Below are 22,723 nucleotides of genomic sequence, written 5' to 3'. Positions count from 1 at the left end.
AATAACCTAAAAAGGTTCGGGCCATGAGCTCAGAAGACTGTACAACCAAACGCTACCCAGACCGCAGTCTACGTCGCTTGGAGGTTCAAGCATACAACCAAACGCTCCCCAGGCATCGGCCTGCGTTGTTCGGAGGTTTTCTAGCATACAACAGAACGCTCCCCAGGCATCGGCCTGCATCGTTCCGAGGTTCAAACAATACCAAAACAGTATTTCACTTCTCCACCCAGGAGTAAAATCACCAATTATTAAGACCAGTATTAAAACCAGGGTCAAACAATTCAAATCGGCACCAAGACACGTTTAAAACAGATAGCATCCATTTCAAACAAATTTCAAACAATACTTTCTCAAACAATGGTCAAAAGTATCTAACTAGAAGACAACTAGAGAGGTCATTCAGGGTTTTGTTCGGACAACTGAACTTTGAGGACAACAGGCTTGCTTTTCTACATCACGGTGATGGTTCGGTTCCGGACCTGAAGAGTTGCATCATTCTTGTCGTGCCAAGGCATGCCCAAGAGAACGTCGCAATTGCCCAACTCCATAATGTGGAAATCGGATAATCTTGTATAGTCACTGGAAGTGCACCAATGAGCAGTACCACTTTCTGAGTTTGCCCCGTGGCTAGCTCAGTTTCAATTTCTCCACCCTCTACATCATAATCAAAGTGCATCTGCTTCAAGAATTCTGGATGGATGAAGTTCTCCATAGCTCCGGGCTCAAAGAAAATAAGGGCTTTCAAACCGTTGACTTTTCCATAAGCTCTACATAATTCATTAAAACTCTCGAGGTGTATACCATAAATATCGGGTACTAGTCCAATAGCAAGTCTAGCCTTCTTGGCCGGAGGTGACCACGGGGATCTGTCTATCGTGGGAGCAGAAGGTTGCACTGAAGATCGAGGCTCGCTCAGGACATGTATTAACGTATGCCCTGTTTGTAAACATTCGAAGCATCGGCCTTCTTGTAACAAGGCGTCTTGTTGACGTCGTGTCAGACGAGGCCGTTGAGGTTGGTTTTCACTGGATTCTCGAGAATTTGTTTGTTGTTGTCGGGAGTTCTGGTTAGTGGCCGGAGCTTCTTCTGTGGTAAACTCCAACTTTCCTTTCATGAGCTTGTAGCCGACCGCGGCATGGTCCATAAGCTCTTGCATGGTAGAGACTTGTTTGGAGAGACAATATTCCTGCAATGGTGATGGTAGTCCAATGGTGTAGCGCTTGTACTGGTCCTCCAAGGGAATGAACTTAAAGAAGGACACTGGAAGGTACATGTCGAGAAACGTTTGGTTATAGTCGTCCATGGTTTCGGTGGCAAGCATTTTCAAGTTGCCCCCCTCTGTCAAAATCCGGACTTCAAACATCGAAGTCATGTAACTATGTGCAAAAACTGTCTTGAAAGCTTGCCAGGTCCTTGGAGCATGCGGTTGTGTCGCGATTGAACTCCACCATTGCATAGCATTATCTCTAAGAAATCCCGCTGCTCCAGAAATCTTGGATTCTTCTGTATAGTTCCCCAAAGCATAGATGTTGTCGAATTGCTGTAGGAACTGCAATGCTTTCTTGCGATCTTTCACCCCGGAAAAAGTGAAAAATTTGACTGTCGTGCCACCGTCTTTGAAATCTTTGGGTTGGTTAGCGCATGTCTTGGGTATGGATAATAAGGGTATCCATATGGGCTCCAAACATTGTAGCCTGGTGGCGGCGGTGGTGGTGGTGGGGGCAATGGCGGTGGCAAAGGCGGTTGCACTGGATCAGGGTCAGATGGCTACACCATATTCCTGAAGACTCCCCCGATCGGAACAAACGGCTGAGAAGGTTGTCGGTTGGAAGCTCTCGTACTTTCTGGTGCCGGAGGAGGAGGTACCACCTGGGGCATCAGAGGGGGTAACATGTAGCTCAGAAATTGTTGAAAACTTTGCAGCATCGAAAGATTCTGCTGAGGATGCCGCGAAAGAATGTCGTGAAGCTCGTTGAGCAGAAACTGCAAATATTATGATAAATCCATGAATTCCAAGTCTTGGGTTCTTTATGGCTTATGCCCTGAAGACATAGCGACGATGAAGACGGGAGCGCGCCCGATGCGCGATGAAGTAAGGGTGGGAGTGGCTAATAAGTCCAGTGTCGGAGGCCGAAGATACCTCAAATAAAATTCCAATAGCTCTGTCTGCTCTTTTGTAGGACCGTTATGCTTTCAGAAAAGCACACGCCTGATGCTCTGATACCACTGTCACAAGACGAGCACCACGTGCCAATAGAAAAGAACAGACTGAACAGAGTTTTAGCACTTCAATAACAACTGTTCAATAGCAACTGAACTGAGAGAGAGAGAGAGAGAGAGAGAGAGAGAGACGACACGCGACACGGAGTGGCAGAATTCCACCCCAGAGAGTATTGGCCCCAAACCTTGGCGCCCCTTTCAGTATTTCTTTATATTGCATCAACACAGTACAAGCCGGTACTCTAGACTCTGCACCTTTGCCAGGAAGCATGCTAAAGAATGAGCCCTAGCCTTATATTTAAAGGCCCTAGGCCCCAAAAGCAGTTTTACATGAAAAGCCTTCAAACTTAAAAGCTTCTAGTCCAAAAGCAATGCCAAAAGGTTGCTAGCGTAAATTAGGGAAATCCGTACAGAAGTCAGCGCAAAACGCGGAAATCCGTACAACCCGCCACGTCGTAATTCCAACACAATTTTCAAAAACCTGCCACGTCATCAGTAGCTATGCAATTTTTGAAAATCTGTTGTTGCTTCTAGGGTTTAGGCCCCTCGGCCGGTAGCTCCGTTCTTCAGTAGGTCGACATGTCAACAGTTTGTTACATTTAGCAACAAAGAGGGCTAGCCCAAAACGCCAAGCAACCAGCAAAGGAAACGCTATATACCTAGATGAATCCAGGATAAGTCCAGATTCACCCTTGAAGGAAAGTGCAAGGTATGGACCCATGGTAGTCACCCACAAGACAATATAACCATCAGCTTCATCATGCATAGTATTGACTAAATACCACGACATCCCCACTAACGTCGTCAGTGCCCAATAGTGGGTGTAGAACTAGGTACTAACATATGCTCCCCAACACAACACACACCACACGCACACACACACATGAGCATACATCAACACAAAGTTCAGCGTATTGAGTTTCTGTCATGACTCCAGAGATCAAGGGCAGACTCAGTCATAATGAAGCCTAGCACTAAAAGAAGCATTAAATCGGAAAAATTAGCTCAAAAATGAGATAGTTGATAGGGCATACGCACCAAAAAGATAGAAAGAATTAGCACAATATCAATTGGTCGTAACTCGGACGTAAACTTCACAATGTGAAGTCTGCATGTCCGCTATACGACTAAAAATATACCTAGATGAATCCAGGATAAGCCCAGATTCACCCTTGAAGGAAAGTGCAAGGTGTGGACCCATGGTAGTCACCCACAAGACAATATAACCATCAGCTTCATCATGCATAGTATTGACTAAATACCACGACATCCCCACTAACGTCATCAGTGCCCAATAGTGGGTGTAGAACTAGGTACTAATATATGCTCCCCAATACAACACACACCACACGCACACACACATGAGCATACATCAACACAAAGTTCAGCATACTGAGTTTCTGTCATGACTCCGGAGATCAAGGGCAGACTCAGTCAAAATGAAGCCTAGCAAAGGCAACGCTAGCCGCTACCCTCTAGCCTCCCTAGGGCTGCCCTAGAGGGACACCTTACATATCAAAGCACATGCAAAAACACTCGCCCTATGGTGCCCTGCCCACTGTAAGGATTCTAGTTACTTAATTAAGTATTTAAACTCATGATTAAGACTTAAGAAACTTGAACTTGACACAGAGATAAGACTTAGAAGACTCTGTGTTTGATCCATTGATTCGTTGATTGAAATGTGTTACAAGGGTTCTTATATAGAAACTGAAGAGACACGATGAAGAGATATGAAAAGATAGTCGTGTCCCTCCGCTGTAGTGTCGTGACCCTTCGGTGTAAAGGTGCAACCATTCGCTGAAAGGCATGGCTATTCGCCAAATAGGTGCGACTCATGGGCGAAGAGACACATCCTTTGGAGAATCGGGGGTCTCGGATCTGGTGCATCTTCGTATCTGCAAAGAATCAAGTGAAAAAAGCAATCCAAAGACAAAGAATACGTCACAATCGTGACATGCCCTCCCATTTAAAATAAAACCCAAGGTAGTTATAGAAACTCCGGGAGAAGGAAATGTATTGTTAGAGTGCTTTTGCATCCAAAGCTCTTTTTGTTAAGTCCCACGTCATGGCACTAATATCGACCATAACTATTTTGCCAAACTGAAAACTGATCATATCTGCAACTTGATTAGTGCCTTTGTCAAAGTCTTTTGTAACTTCGAGCTTTGTCCAAGAAAGGATAGAATCTTTATCTGTTTCGAGTGAAACTATTGGTAAACCGACTTGAGTTTCTGTTGAGTGAAGACCACTAGTTGGAAATCTGTAAGGTATTCCATTGGTTTGTCTGGCATAATAAAATCCTCTTGAAGGGATGTCGTAGACTGAGACAGAGTAGTGTTTGGAGGTATATCCATCTATAAAGGTTTACTTGTGAAACAAGAAGTGTCCAAAATTCAATTGCAGCGACCTGAAGTCGTGCTGCAAGAGTCAACATCTGTTTTATCCTTTGTACCACTGAAGGTAAGGATTCGTACCTTCAAGTTTGAAGAATTATCATTCACCATAGCATTTGGTATTTGTTAAAGAGAGAGAAAGAGACTTTCTTCTGCAAGGGCGGTGACGAGACAAGTTTTTATGCCTGGATCATGACCAAAGAAGGGCTTATGTGCTTGTCCGTTGTCACACAAGAACCGAATTCTTTTGAATCTTCAGCTGTTTCAGCGCGTATTAAGGCTTCCAATTGAGAAGGGGGAGGTCCAGGGAGCTGTTGCCTCTTAGACCTCTGAAGGATCCTCTTACACAAGGTAAAGGATCAATAAATCTTCAATTGTACCACCATCAGACAAGAAAGACTTAAATGTAGGGCATGGCTCATGAGGGGGAACTTGTCCAGCGTCACGAAATTCACGACCGAGTACTCGACTAGGGTCAGATATATGTGCCACTAAGTAAGCCCATCTTGATATCGTTGATGATCCTTTGGAAGCTTCATATTGCTGCTTTTGTTGTTGATGACTCTGATAAGAAGTTGGTTGCTTATAACTGTAGCATTTCCAAGAATATTCATGTTGAGACTTTTGTTGCTCGCATGAAGGTACTTTGTGTCTAGTTGTCTCTGAGAAACCATGCTTTGGGTGAGAAAATTTGAGTTTCAAAGGCTTTTGTTTTGAGTGGTTCTTCCTGGTCGACCACTGAAGCGTGGAAAGAAGACGGCAGAGAAGCAGCATGTGTAGTTCGAGAAGAAGTAGAATGACTTCGGGAAGAGGTTTGCATCTACATCTGCTCCAAGCGAATGTTGATTGATGCGAGACTTGTCGAAAGTGCGGCCATCTGCTCTTTGAGAATTGCTATCGGGTCCTCGGATTGGCCTTCTCTGTCCTAAGATGTCGGTATGGTTGAGCCTCAAAGAAAGTCGAACATGTGAAGGAGTAGGTTTTGCCACGGTTACTCCGGGAGCAGGAACGGCGTCTAGCGGCTCCGGTGTATCGCAAATTACGATTACTTCAGGTTCTTGCAGAACCTTTTCGGGAATCGCGTCTATATACGAGAGAAATGGAACATGCACATCTAAGTCGTTCGCAGCCATGTTGCACACAACGGAAGACGCCCAGAAGGTATTGCACACGAGGAAAGAGGCAGTGCATAGAGGCGGGCGGGCAGATAGTGCAGCAATTGCAGATCACTAGAGAAAGCCATTCGCTGGAGTTGTATTATGTTGGTGTTTTTTTTTTTTTTAAGCGTCCACACCATGGGGAAACTGGTCAGCCAATTGAAGGGTTTAATAACACAAGCCTAAATCATAGGCTGCCAGCGAAAGAAAAAAAAAAACAGCGTAAAGAATTTGACGAGCTGCCGCTTGGGAGATGAAACGCTGCGCATGAAGGCCAGATGCACGCGACCCTTGGGGAAAAGGGTGCCAACGATTGTGTGGCAACGAAGAGGTGCCAGCGATTGGGTGTCAGCCAGCAGCAAGGGATTTGAAATATCAGCCCCGCGATTCAGAAGGCCAGCGGCGTATGGTTTGGGGTGCACAAACTTCAAAGGGGCCCAATGTTGATCTCAAGGTCTAATCAAGTGAGGCTTTCATATGCTTAGATAAAACCCAAGAGCATGTGTGTTCAAAATCAAGCTGTGATTTGAGTCCACGTGACTCCAATGAAGAGGGTCAATTCAAAAGATTGAACTAATGAGCCCTGATCCAAGGAAATCAGCATCGACAAAATGAAAGACCACATCAACAAGTTGCAGGAGACCCTGTCAGCACTTGCCTACGAGTAAGTAATCTCTCATAAACATAACCAGAAGTTGTTTACTACATGCTAAATATTCAACTGAGAACTCATCCCCGACAAACTAGATCATACATCTTTACACCTTCCCATCCCAACGACTGCATGGTCAATGTAAACATAGAGGTGATCCAGCATGATCAAAGTTACAAAACTCAAATCAGATCCATAACGGCCACCCACAAACACAGCTAACAAACATCACTTTCAATTGCCCTGTAGATGCAGAAAAGTTGCTTCTTGGGCTACTAGCTCGGGGCTGTCAACATGAATTGAGGCCCACAAAGCTTCGTTTAGATCCTCATGAAAATGCTGTTAATGCGATAGCAAGCATAGTAGAAAGCCTTCATTTTCTCGAGCATTTTCATAAACGCCGCGCTGAAAAATGCAATGCGATCTGTGCAGGAAATGGTGCAGACAAAGTGATCAAATGCAATACCAACGGAGCGGTAAGATTACCTTTTCATTCTTGAAGCGAGTTCGGATGTTTGCGAGCTCCTTGTCAACACGTAGGCGCTCCTGCTCTTTGTTTTGGCAATTGCGAATGTCGCTGATGAAGACAGACAGGCCTCTCATCCCTGAAAGAGACATAGAGACCCTAATCCGTCTAGCTACACATACACACAGAGAGAAGAAAACGCAAGGGAAGAGAGAGAGAGAGAGAGAGAGAGAGAGAGAGAGAGATTTCTAACAGCTCGAAAGCTAGATGTGAGAAAAACAGCAAGCGCAAAGAATAACGAGGTCGGGGGAAGGAGAAATCGAAGACCCGCAACAACAAGCAAATTTGACCCCAAGTGGAGCACAAATAAGTAGCTGCTCTCTTTTGGCAGTGAAAAGTAAGTACACCACCAAGGGAGAACAAATTTGACCCCTCCCAAGTGGAGCACAAACAAGGCTGGGTTCAGTCAAGCTCGTCTATTCGCACAAGCCAGAGGCAGAGCATTAAAAGATTTTAGCGGGACTGTATCTCAGCCAGGCATGGTACCTCAGCGGTTGACGTGTTCGCTTGTGATCTTGCCGATCAAGGGTTAATATGTGATTCTTGTTGAAAACCGACCGGGTAGTTTTGCTCTTCCGGGGGGGCTCCCCTAAACAAAGGTAGGTCCGGAGGAAACCACGACCTTTTTTGCCCAATCCACTCACACCACTAAAGATATACACCTCCCCTCTCTCTCCCACCAGCTCGTCTAAACCCACCCTCGATATAGCTGCTCTCTTTTCGCACTGAAAAGTAAGTACACCACCAAGGGGCCTTTATATGAACATTAGTTTGAACTTGGGCTCACTCAGTGGCCTGACATGCCAATAAGGTGCTACCTCAACACTAAGGGGCCCGGACAAACAACCATATGGTCTTTAATGAACCTCGAATCTTCGGATTAAGGGTGCAGAATGATTGGCTAGAATCTCTATAAAGATGGACTGTCAAAAAGTCAATCGATCATACACTCGCCCCCACCCCGCCCCCAACACACATTTTGAACCCAAGTGTGCATGTGTTACGTACTTTGCTTCTCATGCATTGTTCTGGTAATTTTTGGGATTTGTTGCATTTTTTTTCCTATTTTATTTGGATTTCCATGCACGTTCAATGATGTTACTCTCTAAATGAGGCAAGTACACTCTTTTGTGCTCTTGCACCTTGGCTTGGGTGGTGTAATGCACTCTTGCAATCTCTTCTATGAGGCACATCGCAAATTGTTTGTCTTGTCTCTATTGACCGCATCTTCTTGCACATGTTTCAACCATTGGCTCATGCTCCTCCTCCTATTCTCCTTGGTTTTTTCCAAGCGGGTGATGCCTTGTTTGGCCTTCATAATCATCTAGATATTTTTTTGGAATCCATCACATGTTATTGTTTTGGTGAAGCTAACGCATTATGTGCTAAAACATACGGGCATTTCCATTTGCCTTCACATGTTATTTGGCTTACTCTCATTGTGTGAATGTTAATGCGTTGTGCATGTTTTCATCTAAGAGTGCATTGTTCTTGTGTGGTTCTCTAATTGTATTTTGGCACTTTATATGGCATAGAACTAGCAACATTGTCTTGGATTGATAGTTGATTTTTGATCTCATGTGTCAACCTTTGTGTTATGGTACTTGACCTTTCCTTGTGAGGAGATTAACTCTCAACTATTTTGGTTTTGTGTAAACAATTTCCCACCTGTATTCTCATTTTTATTCTAGGTGGGGCATCACTATACTACAAAGACCATATTATCATGAATTCAACATGTCTATATTCATGCCTTTGATGCTAGTTAATTTTGTTGTTGCAATCATTATGGTCGTTTTGGATTCATGGAATCTACATCACTACATTGTGATGATGTGGTGATTGAAATTTTGTGTATGGTTAATTAGAACAAAATTCATAACAAACATAATTTAAGATTTGGATATAGGTTGCATGATTCGTTATTCACAAAATGTTTTAACTTGAGTAGTGGCCATATAATATGTTTAGTCATATTGTTCAACCGTAGTATATGATGACATGTCACTATATTTTAGAATCTCATATTTGTTCTTACATATCAATCAATAAGGTATTCAATCGACAAGTTAATCGATCAAATTGATTGGATAAAAATACTGTCAATTTTACTCATATTAGCATCTCTCAGCTTCTCTAAGCTGCAATGTTAATTCAAGCAGTGAAAGGTATAGAGATTTGCTTTAAAAATATAAATATGATTTTTTAACAAAGAAATCCTAAACTGGTGACTGAAATGTCGCTTGATTATAAGATACTTTAGTTTGCCTTTTGAACAAATACAATATTGAAAATAGATGAGCTCTAAAGATATTGTTAGCTCCATCTATTTTTGATACTTAGAACTAGTTGATGTCCTTGGATAGCCAAGACATTGCTATCATTAGCATGGCATGGATGATCCCTCGCCTACTAATAATCAAAGCATTTGAATCATGTGTTAAGTTTAGAAGTTAGCACATTATACAGGTTTTGAGTGTTGGGGATTGGTATAAGAAATAGGGGTTACTTTCGTGGATTATGGTAGAAATTTGGTTCTCTTTGAGAATGATTTTTTAATAACAATGTAGTGATTGGTTTCTTGGCTGTTTGAGCACTTACTCTTACTTCTACGATTGATTTGGTGTGAGGAGTTCTCTTGGTTGTTCTAAACCTTCATTCTTACTTCCAATTGGACAAGAGTAATGCAACAAGCAAGCCTCTTGGTTGTTATGAGATGATACTCTCACCTCCAAGTAGGATTTATCTGTAGTTAGGGCATACAATAGGGCTTGTTTAGTTATTTTCAAGCAAACGCTCTTACCTCTAAGTGAGCATAAATGGTATCTTTCTTAAAATTCACTAAGTGTGTTTAAGCCAACGACTCTTACCTCTTAAGGAAGAGAAGTTCATTGGTGAATTTAAGCGTAACTTGGTTGTGTTTGAGATTTGGTTCTTACCTTCATGTTTATGTAGAATTATGTTTTACGATCTCTTGGTGTTCTGAACTTACAATTTTACTTCCAAGAGACATAGATAGTGGATTTTTAGCTGGTGTTACTTATGAGTTAGCTCTCTTGTACCTTCAAGTAGGCTAGTAGCCTCATATGTCAATGTCCATTGGTGAATGTTTTTCAAACTCTAAGCCCTAGTAACCCTAAATTGCATTGTACTTTTACAAGAATTACATGCACTTGGTTAATTATAACACTTTTATGAAACAAAAAACTAATTGTATGGTCCATTCAAATTGTAGGAGGCAACATCAAAGCTCAAAGAAGTAGTGAAGCTCAAAGAATGTGGTGTGAGGAAAGGAGTGGGGATATGTGCAAGAGCTTCACCATGTTAAAACTGCAACACATGCAGCCATGTCTTCAATGGCAATGCAACTCGCATCAAAGAGCACTTGTTTGGTGTTGGTGCAAGCTTGACAGATTACACTACACCACCTGGCAATATTTGGTTCACTTTGCATCCTACGTAAAGCAGTGCAAAGAGAAAGGACATCTTCCTTAAAACCACGAGGTTGGGTCAGATTCAATCAGACACTCTAACAGAGCTTCAATGGAAGTACGTGAGGATGTTGAAGGTGAAAACATGCGTACGCCAATGCAAAGTGGGTAGTGTTCAAAGTTTCCTAGGTCAAGTGTCACAGGAGACATGTACACATTGCACCTATACTGGATGAAGGCTTTCATGGCATATGGGATTTCATTTAACATCATGAAATCCACTTTCAAGGGACGCCTTGTTGTCTACTACAAAAAATGGGTTTGTCTCACTTGATAGTCAAAAAATGTGTACATAATATTTTGATAAACTTAAGGGTGCCACAGAGGAGATACTCAAGCGAATAGTGCTTGATTTTGTACTAATATTTGGTTGTACCATAGATCTAGATGGGTGGACCAACTGCCAAAAAAAACCATTGATCAACATAGTGGTGATTTGCCCAAAGGACTCAATGTTTTTGGAGGTGATTGATACCTCTCTAAAAGAAAAAATAATTAACTTTTTAACAAAGGTTTATGAGTGTGCCATCCACCGCGGGGGGGGGGGGGGGGGGGGGGGGGGGGGGGATGTCACAATAATTGTGACAACAATGCCTCCAACTACAAGGGTGCAGGCTTGGCCATTCAAGAGAAATACCCTTGGCTCACGTGGTGTTGTGGAAGCGAATCACACCACCTATAAAGTGCTTGCAACACTACCTAGATCAACATAATGTCAATCGAGGACACAGATGACACGACAAGCGCACAAAAGGCAATCTCTTTAGCTTGTCAAGTTGAGACCATACCACATATACAACACTCTAGAAGGCTAACTAAACCACAATCAAGAATCTCATTGCTCTCAAGCACACCAACCAACTCACATACATACAAACGGAAGGAAACTCACCAAACCATACCAGAATCATACGAAACTTAAGGAACACCATCCCCTCACTGGGATACACCTGTCCCAAAGCATCTACACTCAAAATCCTCACTCCAAACCCATATGCGGAAAATGCGTATGAAGACAGAGCAGATTTTTAAAAGTGCCCGAAACTGAAATCTACGAGTACTTATGCGTAGCTTATGTTGCCATATTCTAACGACTCCTTGCACGCAAAAAACAAACATCATTTGATACACTTACAATCACAAATAGCTCATAGATGCGTTAGCACACAAGCTTCGTTTTGTGTGGAATGCTTGGCATTGTTGCGTAGCTCTCTCCGAGTCTATCGCAATGGTGCAGTCAGATCTCCAATGCGATGAGCGAGCATGGACTGGCGTCAGGATGAAGCTCACTCTCTCTCTCTCTCTCTCTCTCTCTCTCTCTCTCTCTCTCTCTCTCTCTCTCTCTCTCTCTCTCTCTCTCTCTCTCTCTCACGCACAGTCGACGGTAGCTCAAAACTTTGATTATGATAATGTTCTCCTTACAAAATGACATAGGTACCTTATATACTAAGAAACCAAAAATAGAGTTCGATGGGCCAAATGGCTTTGTATTTACAATCCGAAAGAGCCATTGCACCCCGGCTTCTGTATTTAGAATAGCTACTCATTACAAATGATGTTTTTAACCATAATCTGCACCATTTCATAACTCTCAAAAAACAAGGCTTTGGTACGGAAATTGAGTTATGCCGTGTTGTTGACCCGTGGGTCAACACTCCCCCCTCTAAATTCATGCGTCCCTGACATGACCTGATTGTCAATGTCGGTTCGGTCTTTGTTGTCGTTCTTGCTTTTGTTTGCTCCACTGCTTGTACTTTTGTCAAACCACAATAAGAACTATGATCCATGAAAATCATAATTGATGACAAACTTTTATGTCTTACACATCCAAGGCATGAGTTGCAACATATCTTGTTGTCATTATAGAGCTATTGCTAGATCTATATTCAGAAAGAACCCAGTCTCGTTCAGCTTGACCTTATCACCATGGATAGATAAAGCTCCATCCATCACTTACTCTAGTAAATCTGTCAGTTTTGATTATTTCACATTCTCAAAAACAACTTCTACAATATGTAGAATTGAATGATTGGCTTTCAGATTTTGTGAACCAATGAAAACTTGGTAAGGATTTTGTAGAAATTGTCTGGCTACACCTTCAACTTCTTTAGGCCCAAGTTGCATTTCAATACAAAGTTTGTTTGTCAAGCCGAATCTGGGAGATAATTTTTTTGATTTGAGGGTTGAAACCCATGTCCAACATTCAATCTGCCTCATCAAGGACAAGATATGTAACCTTGGGAGGGTTGGTTTGTCTACCATTTGTGTCTGCTCTTCTTTGTTGATGACTCCTTTGTTCATGCATCAAGGTGATCAAAGTCGCATTTGCCATTGTTAGCTTTTGTGTGCTATGTAAATCATTATACTACTTCTACTTGATACATGACTTAATTAAAGCCTGGCAAACCCCAGTTAATTCCCCAAGTTAGTAACTTGCTTCAAAAGGGCCTTATCCGACATCATTCGCGATAGATGACCATCTATGAGCTATCATTGTCCATTTGTCCTCAAAACTCATATACTTGATGTACAAGGTATGTAGATGGCTATCATGGCTTCATATTTGAAAAATTGCATCTTTGGCTAGGGGTTAGACTTGTGGCCCTTTTATATTAAAAAAACCTTAGCTTGTATTCTCTATTCATAGCCTGCTGATGACAAAGTTTGGATTGATTTGGACTTGTATTTGGGTTTACAAGCTAACTTTTTGGATTTCAGTCTCGAAAATTATTGATGGGCATCTCTTGCACTTTTTGGCTACCAAGCACATGTAGAACCAATTATGATGACCAGAATTTGGCTTGACCCCTGGTTGCTCTTGGAGACATTTATCACAATAGATGACTGAACTGTCATTTCTGCATCCCTTTTTTTGTTTAGTACTGTTAGTCCCTTTTGTAATTTGTTAGGCTTCATTAAGTCACAATACAAGATAGAAGATTTACAGTATAAAGATCTACTTCTTGTATACGGCCTTGTAGGTCACTTGAAGTGTCTGATAGGCAACTTTACACTTGATGGGTGCTTTCGTTAGTCGCATCACCAACTTTCTTTGTCCTTGTAGGCCATCCCAATGTTTTATGACCATTCTTATTCATTTTTGGCCTCATATTGTTGTGGAAGACTGATTAGCATTCTTTTCTTACCTCTAACATTATAGTCTTGTGCACATGGCTTGTGAGACATACCTCGTGAAGTTTTGTCATTTTCCTGTACCTTCTTCTCTTTCTTGGGCATCTCTTCAATCTTTCCTTCATCTAGATTATGGATATATATATATATATATATATATATATATCTGTGTGTGTGTGTGTGTGTATGTGTGTGTTAAGAAAACTCAAAAAATAACTATTAAAAAAAATTCAACTCAACAAAAAGCTAAATCATTCGAATAGAAATTGAAACGCTATGTACGGGCTCATATATGGATTTTGTCCCCGTATTCCTCCTGTAATGCTATTATGAGGGCATATACTCTGAATTTTGTCAAAAAAATATCGTAATCAAACTCAAAAAAATGAATGCAGCTCGCAAAACATTGCCCTCTAATATTCATAATATTAGGTCAACATTTAGAATGCCTCCCCCCTCCTATTTGGAGTCCTCCTCGACGATAGGGTATCGCCAAGAGTATGTGATGTGCTTGGCAATTAAACATTGTGCCAATATAAACAATTTTCTTATTGGCATTTGCTAGCGAGGCTTCCTACTCCAAGCAATGTGATGGTCTTTGAAGCTCCTGTGCCGTTTGCTTGATTGAAGGTTGTAGAGAGATTTGGACTTTCTACTTGGTTGCCTCTGGTTATTTTGCTTCTGAGATTTTCCTATACATTCATTTTATCTTCGAATTCATAAGCCTTGTGTAGTATGCACTGGTAAAGTGAGCAGCTTGCTCTCTTTTAACTGTACAGTAACCGTAGGAGGAATTGAAAGAATTCAAGCAGCGGTGTAGTGACAGTAGTTTTGTTGGTTTCCTTTGGGCCCACTTCTTTATGATTACTAGTTGTTTCGTTGATGATGCTCGTTTGGAAACTCATACTTGTTCCTGCTTCATTTGTTTTTTAAGAGACTTCTTTGGGATTCACCTTGTCTTTGTGTGAGTCAGCATCGGTCTTTGCTTCGGTCCTTGTACGCTTGGTTGGGGACGGATGTCAGACTTTGGGAGTTGACACTTTACCTGTTTTGGAATCCACATAAACTTCTAACCTCTTTCTGCTTGTATCAACTTCTTTGGAACCCAAATCTAAGCTGCAAAAGCTTGCGACTTTGTGATTTTATTAGCCATTCTTGCATTTTTTTACTATTTTCCTTTTGGTGTTGGATCTTGTGATTTTTCATATGAGATCTTCATCTTCTTGATCCATACGTGCTTTTGGCCGAGAGCTAGCTCTTTGGTATGTAGATTTGTCAAACTTTTTGGCTCTGACTTGTTTGTTTCTTTTGGCCCTGACTTGTTACGGAAGCTGCTAGTGAGGGTGATGACCTTGGTTCTTGGTAGGGGATGTCATAAAAATCATCACTGCCGCTACTATCGTCAGCAAGGTTGAATTTTGGCATTTTCCCTCTGTGGTTTGGTTGGTTGTTCGCTCTTGGATTGTTGTTTTTGGGAGGGCTTTTCTAGCCAATTGATTAGAGTGTTGTTAGCCCGTTGACATGGCCACTTCTTCTTGGTTGAGTCTTTTCTTCCTGTATAGGAGCCACGTATGAGGATGCTTGTTGCGGTTGCATCACCACCAGGGATTTTGGAATCCACTTCTGATGCACTATATTCTTGTAGTGGTGATATTGGTTCTTGGGTCTTTGATATGGACAATCATAAAATCGTGCATTAGTTAAAGTGTCGTTCATGTCACATGCTGGGTTGTCCAGATTTCTATTCTCGGCATCTTCTTGAAGCTCCAAGTGTTCTATGGAGTCATAGAACTCGTCTTCTTCTTCGTCTTTTGATTGGTGAAATTCCATTGTTTGCTCTGCATCTTGGGAACTTGTTGATGTCTGGTTCTCTTCGTTTTCCTGGATCACACTCAGTGCAAAATAAAGAACGACATCATAGCCATCTTTATCACAAAACTTTGTTGTTGGACCGTCTTGAATAGCGCACACATCCAGAGTAGCCAAGATGTGTTTCCATTCTAGTGGCTCTAATGCTTCTTCAAGAAATGGTTCTAGGATATAATCCTTATCTTCGATCGGCCTTTCTAAAATACACTCCTCTCGTTTCAAGCTACCACATTGCAAAGCTCCACACATCCATAGTTCTTTAGGCTTACCCAACCATGCTGGAAATTATGATCGAGCTAAAGTAGCTGAATCAAACTCCTCTACAGGGATTCTCGTCACATCCTTGTAACTATGGTCCTTAAGATTTGTTCTCGTCGTGGTTTCCATATGTCTCAGGTAGATATGGTCGTATCCCAGTCTTGGACCATTTTCAATTGTCGCATGAGTGGTCTTCTTAGAATGATGTCATAGTTGTTCTTTTTGTCAAAGTCAACGATAGCAAAGGTATGCTCATACTCAATGCCGCAAGAAGTAACAACTACTTTTTCTAGCAGTCCTATGGGATTTTCCATGTGTCCGCCTGCAAGCTGCAGTTTTAACCTGGTAGCTCTCACTGCTGGTTTTCTTCATTGTTTCTAGATCTCTTTTGTTGTGATGCCAACACTAGCTCAACTTTCAAGGATTGCCATGGTTTTTACACCTTGGAATTCCACAGGAAGAGTGGTGTTCCCATCTTCTCCCCCATAGTACTCCCCTACCTTGTTTAATGGCACTGGCTTAGTGTTTAGATGAGGCCTTTCAAGCTCTTTATTCCCTTCCTTGATTTGAGTCATTGATTTTTCTACACCAAATTTCTCTAAGCGTTTTCCCACAATAGTCCACATGTTTGGTCTTATTCTAAGCAATTTGGCTAATGTTATCGTACAGGTGACTAGGGTAGATAGAATATCTATCAACCCTTTTGAATCGATGACCTTGTTGGAAGATAGTCTCTGTGATGGGACTGCAATAACATTTGACTTGGCCTCATGCTCTCCCGTATAGCATGGTAGTGTTCTTAGCGAATGGGGTTGACTGTCCATAGATTGTACGGATCCTTTGTCTCCCCAATATGATTGCATTTCTAGATTCATTTGAGACCCAGTCTCAAATTACTCTATTGGTAGAAGAAACACTTCTTTAACTTGTTTCCACAATTCATCAAGACCATCTATTTCTTTACAACCCTCAAGTATAGCTTCGTGAAATCCCTTAGAAGAATTATTAGTGGTATTAGACACTATCCTTGGTTCTAATGCTGGGTCCTTGAGCTTTGGTCCGTGCTCGTGACTGGTATCTGGCTCTATTTGTTCTTGGTTTGGTGGGAATACTGGTGTAGGTGGGACAAGGGTCACAACCTCAGGTTTTCCAACTGGTGATTCTAGTAAAGTGTAGGCTGTTTGAATCATTTTCTGGAACATTTCAAGCCTTTGCTTTTCTAGTTCCACATAGGGATATGTCATCCACCTATGTTCTTGGGTTTGGTTGTTTTTGAGCCGCACTTCATAGGATTTTAAAAAGGGCATCTAATGGCTCATTAACCTTCTCGACCAACACTGATCCTCTTGAAATATCACTTCTTGGTTTCTCTTTCATGGATGGTTCCTCTGGAGGTTGAGACATCTGCGTAAGAGAAGGTGCAGCCCTTTCCTCAGGTTGTCTTATCTTCTCTTTAGCTTGGGTAATCTCCTCAGCTAGTGATTCCTGCTCTCGTTCCCTATGTGCTTTCATCCTAGCCTTTCTAGCTCTCCAACTATTCCGCTTGCTCTTGGTTTTTTGAGTAGTTGCATCGGTCTTTGGTTCACCAGTCTTTGGACTCGTGTCAGTTTTTGTTTCTCTGTCTGGATTTTCATCCGCCGCTTCCTTTTGACCTTGTGCTCTTGTAACTACTTGAACTGGTACGATGTTTTTGTTTTTCGAGCTATTGGGTGGCTGAACAATCCCTGAGACATTCGTTATGATCTTTATGACTTGGTTTGGATTTTTTGGACGATGGGGAATCAAGTGACTGATGCCACAATCAAGACATTGGGCATTTAATTGAGTGATCTCCGTTTGAGGACATTGTTTGACCAGTTGGTTGTCACAGATTTTGTGACCATCTGTTTCTGGTTGAGGAGCTTCTTCTTGCATGTCCTCTTGGATGTAAACAGGCTCTGACCTAGCTAGGCCTCTTTTCACAATGAAATGCAATGTCCTTTCATCCATCTCATACCTTTTTCCTTTAGGTCAAAACGCAAGAGGTGGAGGTTGTACCCGCTTCACCACTCCATGTGTTTCTCTCATCTTCTACACTTTGAAGGTTAGTACCCGCTTTGGTTGTTATAATACATTGTATTTGGTACTAGTGCTCGTTTATTAGATGCTTCCATCATCGGCGTGTATCTCATGTCTGTAAGCATTCTAGCACCTTGCAGTGGAGGTTGTTGTCCTAAGACATGCTGTGGCCTTTGAAACTCCCATTGGACATGGCAGATTCTCCGTAACGTATCTAGGTGGAGTAGGTGCTACTGGACTAGGTTGTACATACCTCTCCCTAGTATATTCCATGCTATAGTAGCACTCTTCCCTCTTATGGTTTGTCCATTTTTCCTCAATTTCGCACCACTTAAGCTCCCTTGGATTAGATTTTACAAAATGATCAGTTTAACATGAGAAAATCATTTGGGTGAAGCTGGATATTAGATTTTATGATAAAGTATTTTGAACAAATATGTGATCCCTAGGAGAACATAATGAACTACATAAGAGCAATACTCTAAGCTTGACTTTGAGTGGGAAGGCTAGGGATTCGTATAGGACCTTAAGGATGGAAGAGAAAATAATTTACACTACTCTTCGGAGATTGCTCCTAAAGGACTATATACGAGAAAGTGTGCTTTGGGGTGTAGCATCTCAGCTACAAAAGGCCGAACGTGTCATAAAATATAATATCTAACTAACCCAAATGATTTTATCATATGAAACTGATCATTTAATGTGGGAGAATAAACAGGAACAAGAGTTAGAATATAGACATGTGCTTATGGATCTATCTCAGCACGGGACCAAAGTCAATGGGTCCAAATGAGGGATGGTCTGTCAAAGAGCAATGCTAGCTAATGGAGCTTGAAAGACCTTAGGGTTAGCTTCATTAAAGACCTGCAAAGGTTAGTGTTAAAAGTCCTTAGACCTAGGACCTTAGGCAAGCTAGGGCTAAGCTTGAGGTGGGAACTTGGCCCAAGCTTGAGGTGCTTGTCATGCTTGCTGACTAAGGTGCTTGAGGTGCTTTTTGTGCTTGCTTGCTAAGGTGCTTGATGTGCTTGTCATGCTTTATGAATAAGTTGCTTAAGGTGCTTGCCATGCTTGATGATCAAGGTGCTTGAAATGCTTAAGGTACTTGGGGGACCAAGATGCTTGAGGTACTTGAAGTCAAAGCAAGGCCTACAAAGGAGGGGGTGAGCTCCAAGAGTAGCGGGTGGGTTTGAATGGTCTTTCCCTCACCCAAGGGACACCCCTTGCTCAAAGAGAAAAATAGGACACATGTCAAGGCCCTAGCTAGGTTGCCCTTATATAGTGTGCCTAAAGCCTATTGGATGCCTTTGAGAGAGGTCCAATGAGAATTTAGTTTAATTAATTATTGTTTGACACTAGAATGGTAACCTAACAGGACATAAAAGTGTCCTTTCAGGGGTTTGGGAAAAAATTCCAAAACCATAGTGGATCCACTCACTTTGAAAAATCCTTTCATGAGCTTATATTTCAATAACTACTACATATGGAAAAAATGAGAAACTTGTAATTTTTCTCATCCCTTGGTCACCACAAGCCTCCAAAGTTGATGGACCAATGCATTTTGCCCAAAACAGCAATTTCTTACGGTTGATTGCATATAAATAAGAGTGGAGATTTTTGTAGGACATGAGATAAAATGCCTCGTTAACTTCAATGGGTTGGTGACCAAAAAATATGGTTGCTTTTACCTCACTTTTTTTTTTGCGCAAAAAAAATAGGTACAAAAAAGTTGCATTTTTGCCATTATGCGGACCTATCATCAAAGTTTCTATAGTCACGCTCAATACAGATACTATATACATGTTTTCTTAGTTCCCTTTGGGCCTCTGGATTCAAGAGGAGCCATGGAGCATGTCAAAAGGATAATGGATCTCTTACAATTGGAACCTTGGGGGCAATGATAAAGTGCTAAATACAACAAACATGAAAAAACTGGGTTTAGCATTATGACCTCTAGAAACCCATAGAAACTACTCAATATCTTGCCAAGTTTGTAGTCTATGATTAGATATGGTCACCACCTACAAAATACACACAATTGGCCTAAGAAACTAGCAATATTGAGAAAGTTATACTTGCTACTCTAAAATGTATTGTATTCTTCAGCAATCAAAAAACTCAACCATCATCATATACTATGCTATATAGCATATTAGGTCCCCCAAAACTCAAGGAAGATTAGCTTTATGTTATACATTACACTTACACAATCAAAATTGAATTTGGATATCAAGAAAGACACCAAAAAAATCATAAAAGTGCTAATTTTGGCCAAAAAACAGGATTATGCAATTCTTGTAAATTGGTCATAACTTTCAATTTTAACACGTAGCTCTCCCTACAAGCATCAAAACATGTTGAGAACTATGAAGGCCTAACCTCTAGCCATCTAAACCTCACAAACATGAAGTTTAGAGTGGTACAGTTGCCAAAAATTGAAAAAAAGGCAAAAACAGGACCCGTTTTTTCACACAGTTTAGGTTCAAAAATGTTGTGCAAGAGTAAGGTTAATGGTGAGATCGATACTAAAAAAAAAAAGCTAAGTTTTTTTCAGCTCATAAGGCAACTTTGTGGATATATAGCACCTAGAAATTCATTTTCATACTCTTCAAATAATTCAAGTGAAAAGGTCACTTAACAGGACACAAAAGTGTCCTGTTACCATTCTAGTGTTAAGCTTTTTGCAAGTCCTCTCTCCCAAAGGGTTAAGGAGGACACTTGTCCTAATCCTACCCTTGTTTCTTGTTATACACAAAGCTTGTGATTGGCAAGGATTGATGAGGTCCAATCATCTCCAAGATAGAGCTAGAAGAGGGAGTCCAAAATAAGACTCTCTCCGATAAGAGAAGAGGAGGAATCCAATGAACAAGAAATAGGTGAATCTTTGAATTCCTCTGAAGATGTGGCTCCACGAAGACAGTGGTCTCGATGATCCCCAACTACTCCCTAGAGGAAAATATCATCCTATAGTTCTTCTCCTTGTCACTCCAAAGGGGAAGAGAGGAAACAAAGGAAGAAAAAGGTAAGAAAGAGGTCACCCTCTTCTTCTTCTTCTTCTTCTTCACCTTCCTCCTCTTTCGATGAAAGCAATGATTATTCTCCTAGAGAATACAAGAGGAGAGGACATTGTAAATCCTACCCTGCTTGCTGGAAAAGGACACACAAGCTTAAGAAGTTCAAAGAGGGGGGAAAGAGTATCTCTTTTCTCACCTATGATGGCACCTTCGATGCTGCTGACAAAGTATTGACCTTCATCCAACAATTTGATGGGGCCTTTGAACGAGGGCTTCACAGAGTCCTCCAAGCTATGCCATGTAGCTATGCACTTTCAAAAATCTGCCCATCAATGGTGGGCTAGTCTTCGTGGGGAATAAGCAAATCCCCACGGACATGGAAAAATCTACAAGTTTCCATAATGAAGCAATTCCTTGCAAGCGATGCCAAGGATAAAGTGCTTATTAAATGGAGAAGCTTGAAGCTACTCTCCCACAAGTCTATTAAAAAATATGTAGACACGTTTTGGGATTTACATCTCAAAGCTACGATCTTTCAAAAGATAGACTTCACCGAGCAAAAGCAACAATTTTGTGCAGGATTACTTGAAGAAATGGACAAATATGTCAACTCCCAATGGCCCAGTTCTATCAGCGAAGTCATCCACCACACTATGGTTGCATCTCGTATCAATTTCCAACAAGGGGCCAAGCCCATGGAAAACAAAGATTGAAATGATGCAAAGGGAAATAACAATGCCCAAAACTCTTCCCAAGGCAATTCCAACAACAACAACAACAACAATCAGTCCAAGGAGAAGGGAGTTTACAAAGGTAAAAATAAAGTCTCTCTTGAAGAGCTAGAAGCTTTTCGTAAGGACCACAAATGCTTTAAGTGTGGGGAGCAAGGACATGGCTACCGTTCTTGCCCCAAAAGAAATACTCGCAATGAGACTCCTAGAGCTTCCATGGTAGAAGCTCTAAAAGAGAATGCTCATCACAAAGGATCACCCCTTTCATATGCTTGGGGGAAGGTGAGGGAGCATGATGCCTTCATCCTATTTAATCTTGACTCTACTCACAAATTCATATCAACGGAGTTGGCCACAAAGCTGGGCATACAAGCTTTCAAGATGGGAGATACTGTAGCTACTGATGGTGCTTTCAAAAGACAACAAGCCTTCGTTACTCCCTTGATTGGGAAGTTAAGGCTTCATGTCCAAGGCTACCTCAACGAAGAAGACTGTTTCATCTCTCCTCTCCAACATAAGGATGTTATCCTAGGGGCACCATGGCTCAACCACATGGCTACCAACATGAAGTTCTCTGAAAGGAGAATCTACTTTACCTACAAGAAAAAGAACATGTATATAGATGCTAAAGAGTCCGATCGTACTATACCACTTGTAAATTCACCTGCTTTTGATAGTCAATGAAAAGCTCGTTTTTCTCGTACATGATTTTTGTCAAAGAGTCTCTAAATGATACTAATGTTCTAACAAAACAAAGTGGTAGGAATCAAGAAGAATTAGACTTGTCTAATTTTCTAAATGGATTCCAAGATGTATTTATCGATGACATCCCTATGGAGTTACCACCAAAATGAGGGGATGATGACCATATGACAGAGCTTCTACCCAAGAGCTCACCGCCTAACAAACCTCCTTATAGAGTTCCAAGAGATTCAATACTTAGGTCATATTATCTCTCAAGATGGTATCCATATGGATCCAGCCAAGCTTGAGGTAATAAAAGGATGGTCTAATCCAAGGAATCTACATGAGCTACGAAGCTTTATTGATATGTGTGCATACTATAAATGCTTCATAGCTATATTCTCCCAAATAGCAAAACCACTACATGACTTGACCAAGAAAAATGTTAAGTACATATGGACTGCTAAGAGAAAAGTTCTTTTGAAAAACATAAAGAAAACATTACTTCTCAACCCGTGCTGACACTAACGGATCTCTC

At 41.4% G+C, this 22,723-nt stretch overlaps 1 protein-coding gene across 1 annotated transcript in view; it reads right to left on the bottom strand.

The window, feature by feature from the left end:
- LOC147434416 (AP-2 complex subunit alpha-2-like) overlaps positions 1–7,361 on the bottom strand; it is a 154,571-nt gene extending 147,210 nt beyond the window's left edge. Inside the window, exon 1 of the mRNA XM_086490885.1 lies at positions 6,912–7,361. Within this exon, the coding sequence (XP_086347011.1) occupies positions 6,912–7,043 (132 nt within the window). The 5' untranslated portion in view covers positions 7,044–7,361. The remainder of the gene's footprint in view (positions 1–6,911) is intronic.
- Between the last annotated feature and the right edge of the window lie 15,362 nt (positions 7,362–22,723).

Source organism: Adiantum capillus-veneris, chromosome 19, assembly GCF_014529385.1.
Source record: "Adiantum capillus-veneris isolate H3 chromosome 19, ASM1452938v2, whole genome shotgun sequence".
NCBI lineage: Eukaryota > Viridiplantae > Streptophyta > Polypodiopsida > Polypodiales > Pteridaceae > Adiantum > Adiantum capillus-veneris.
Note: the sequence above shows the minus strand (reverse complement) of the source record. Positions and strands in the feature narration are given on the sequence as shown.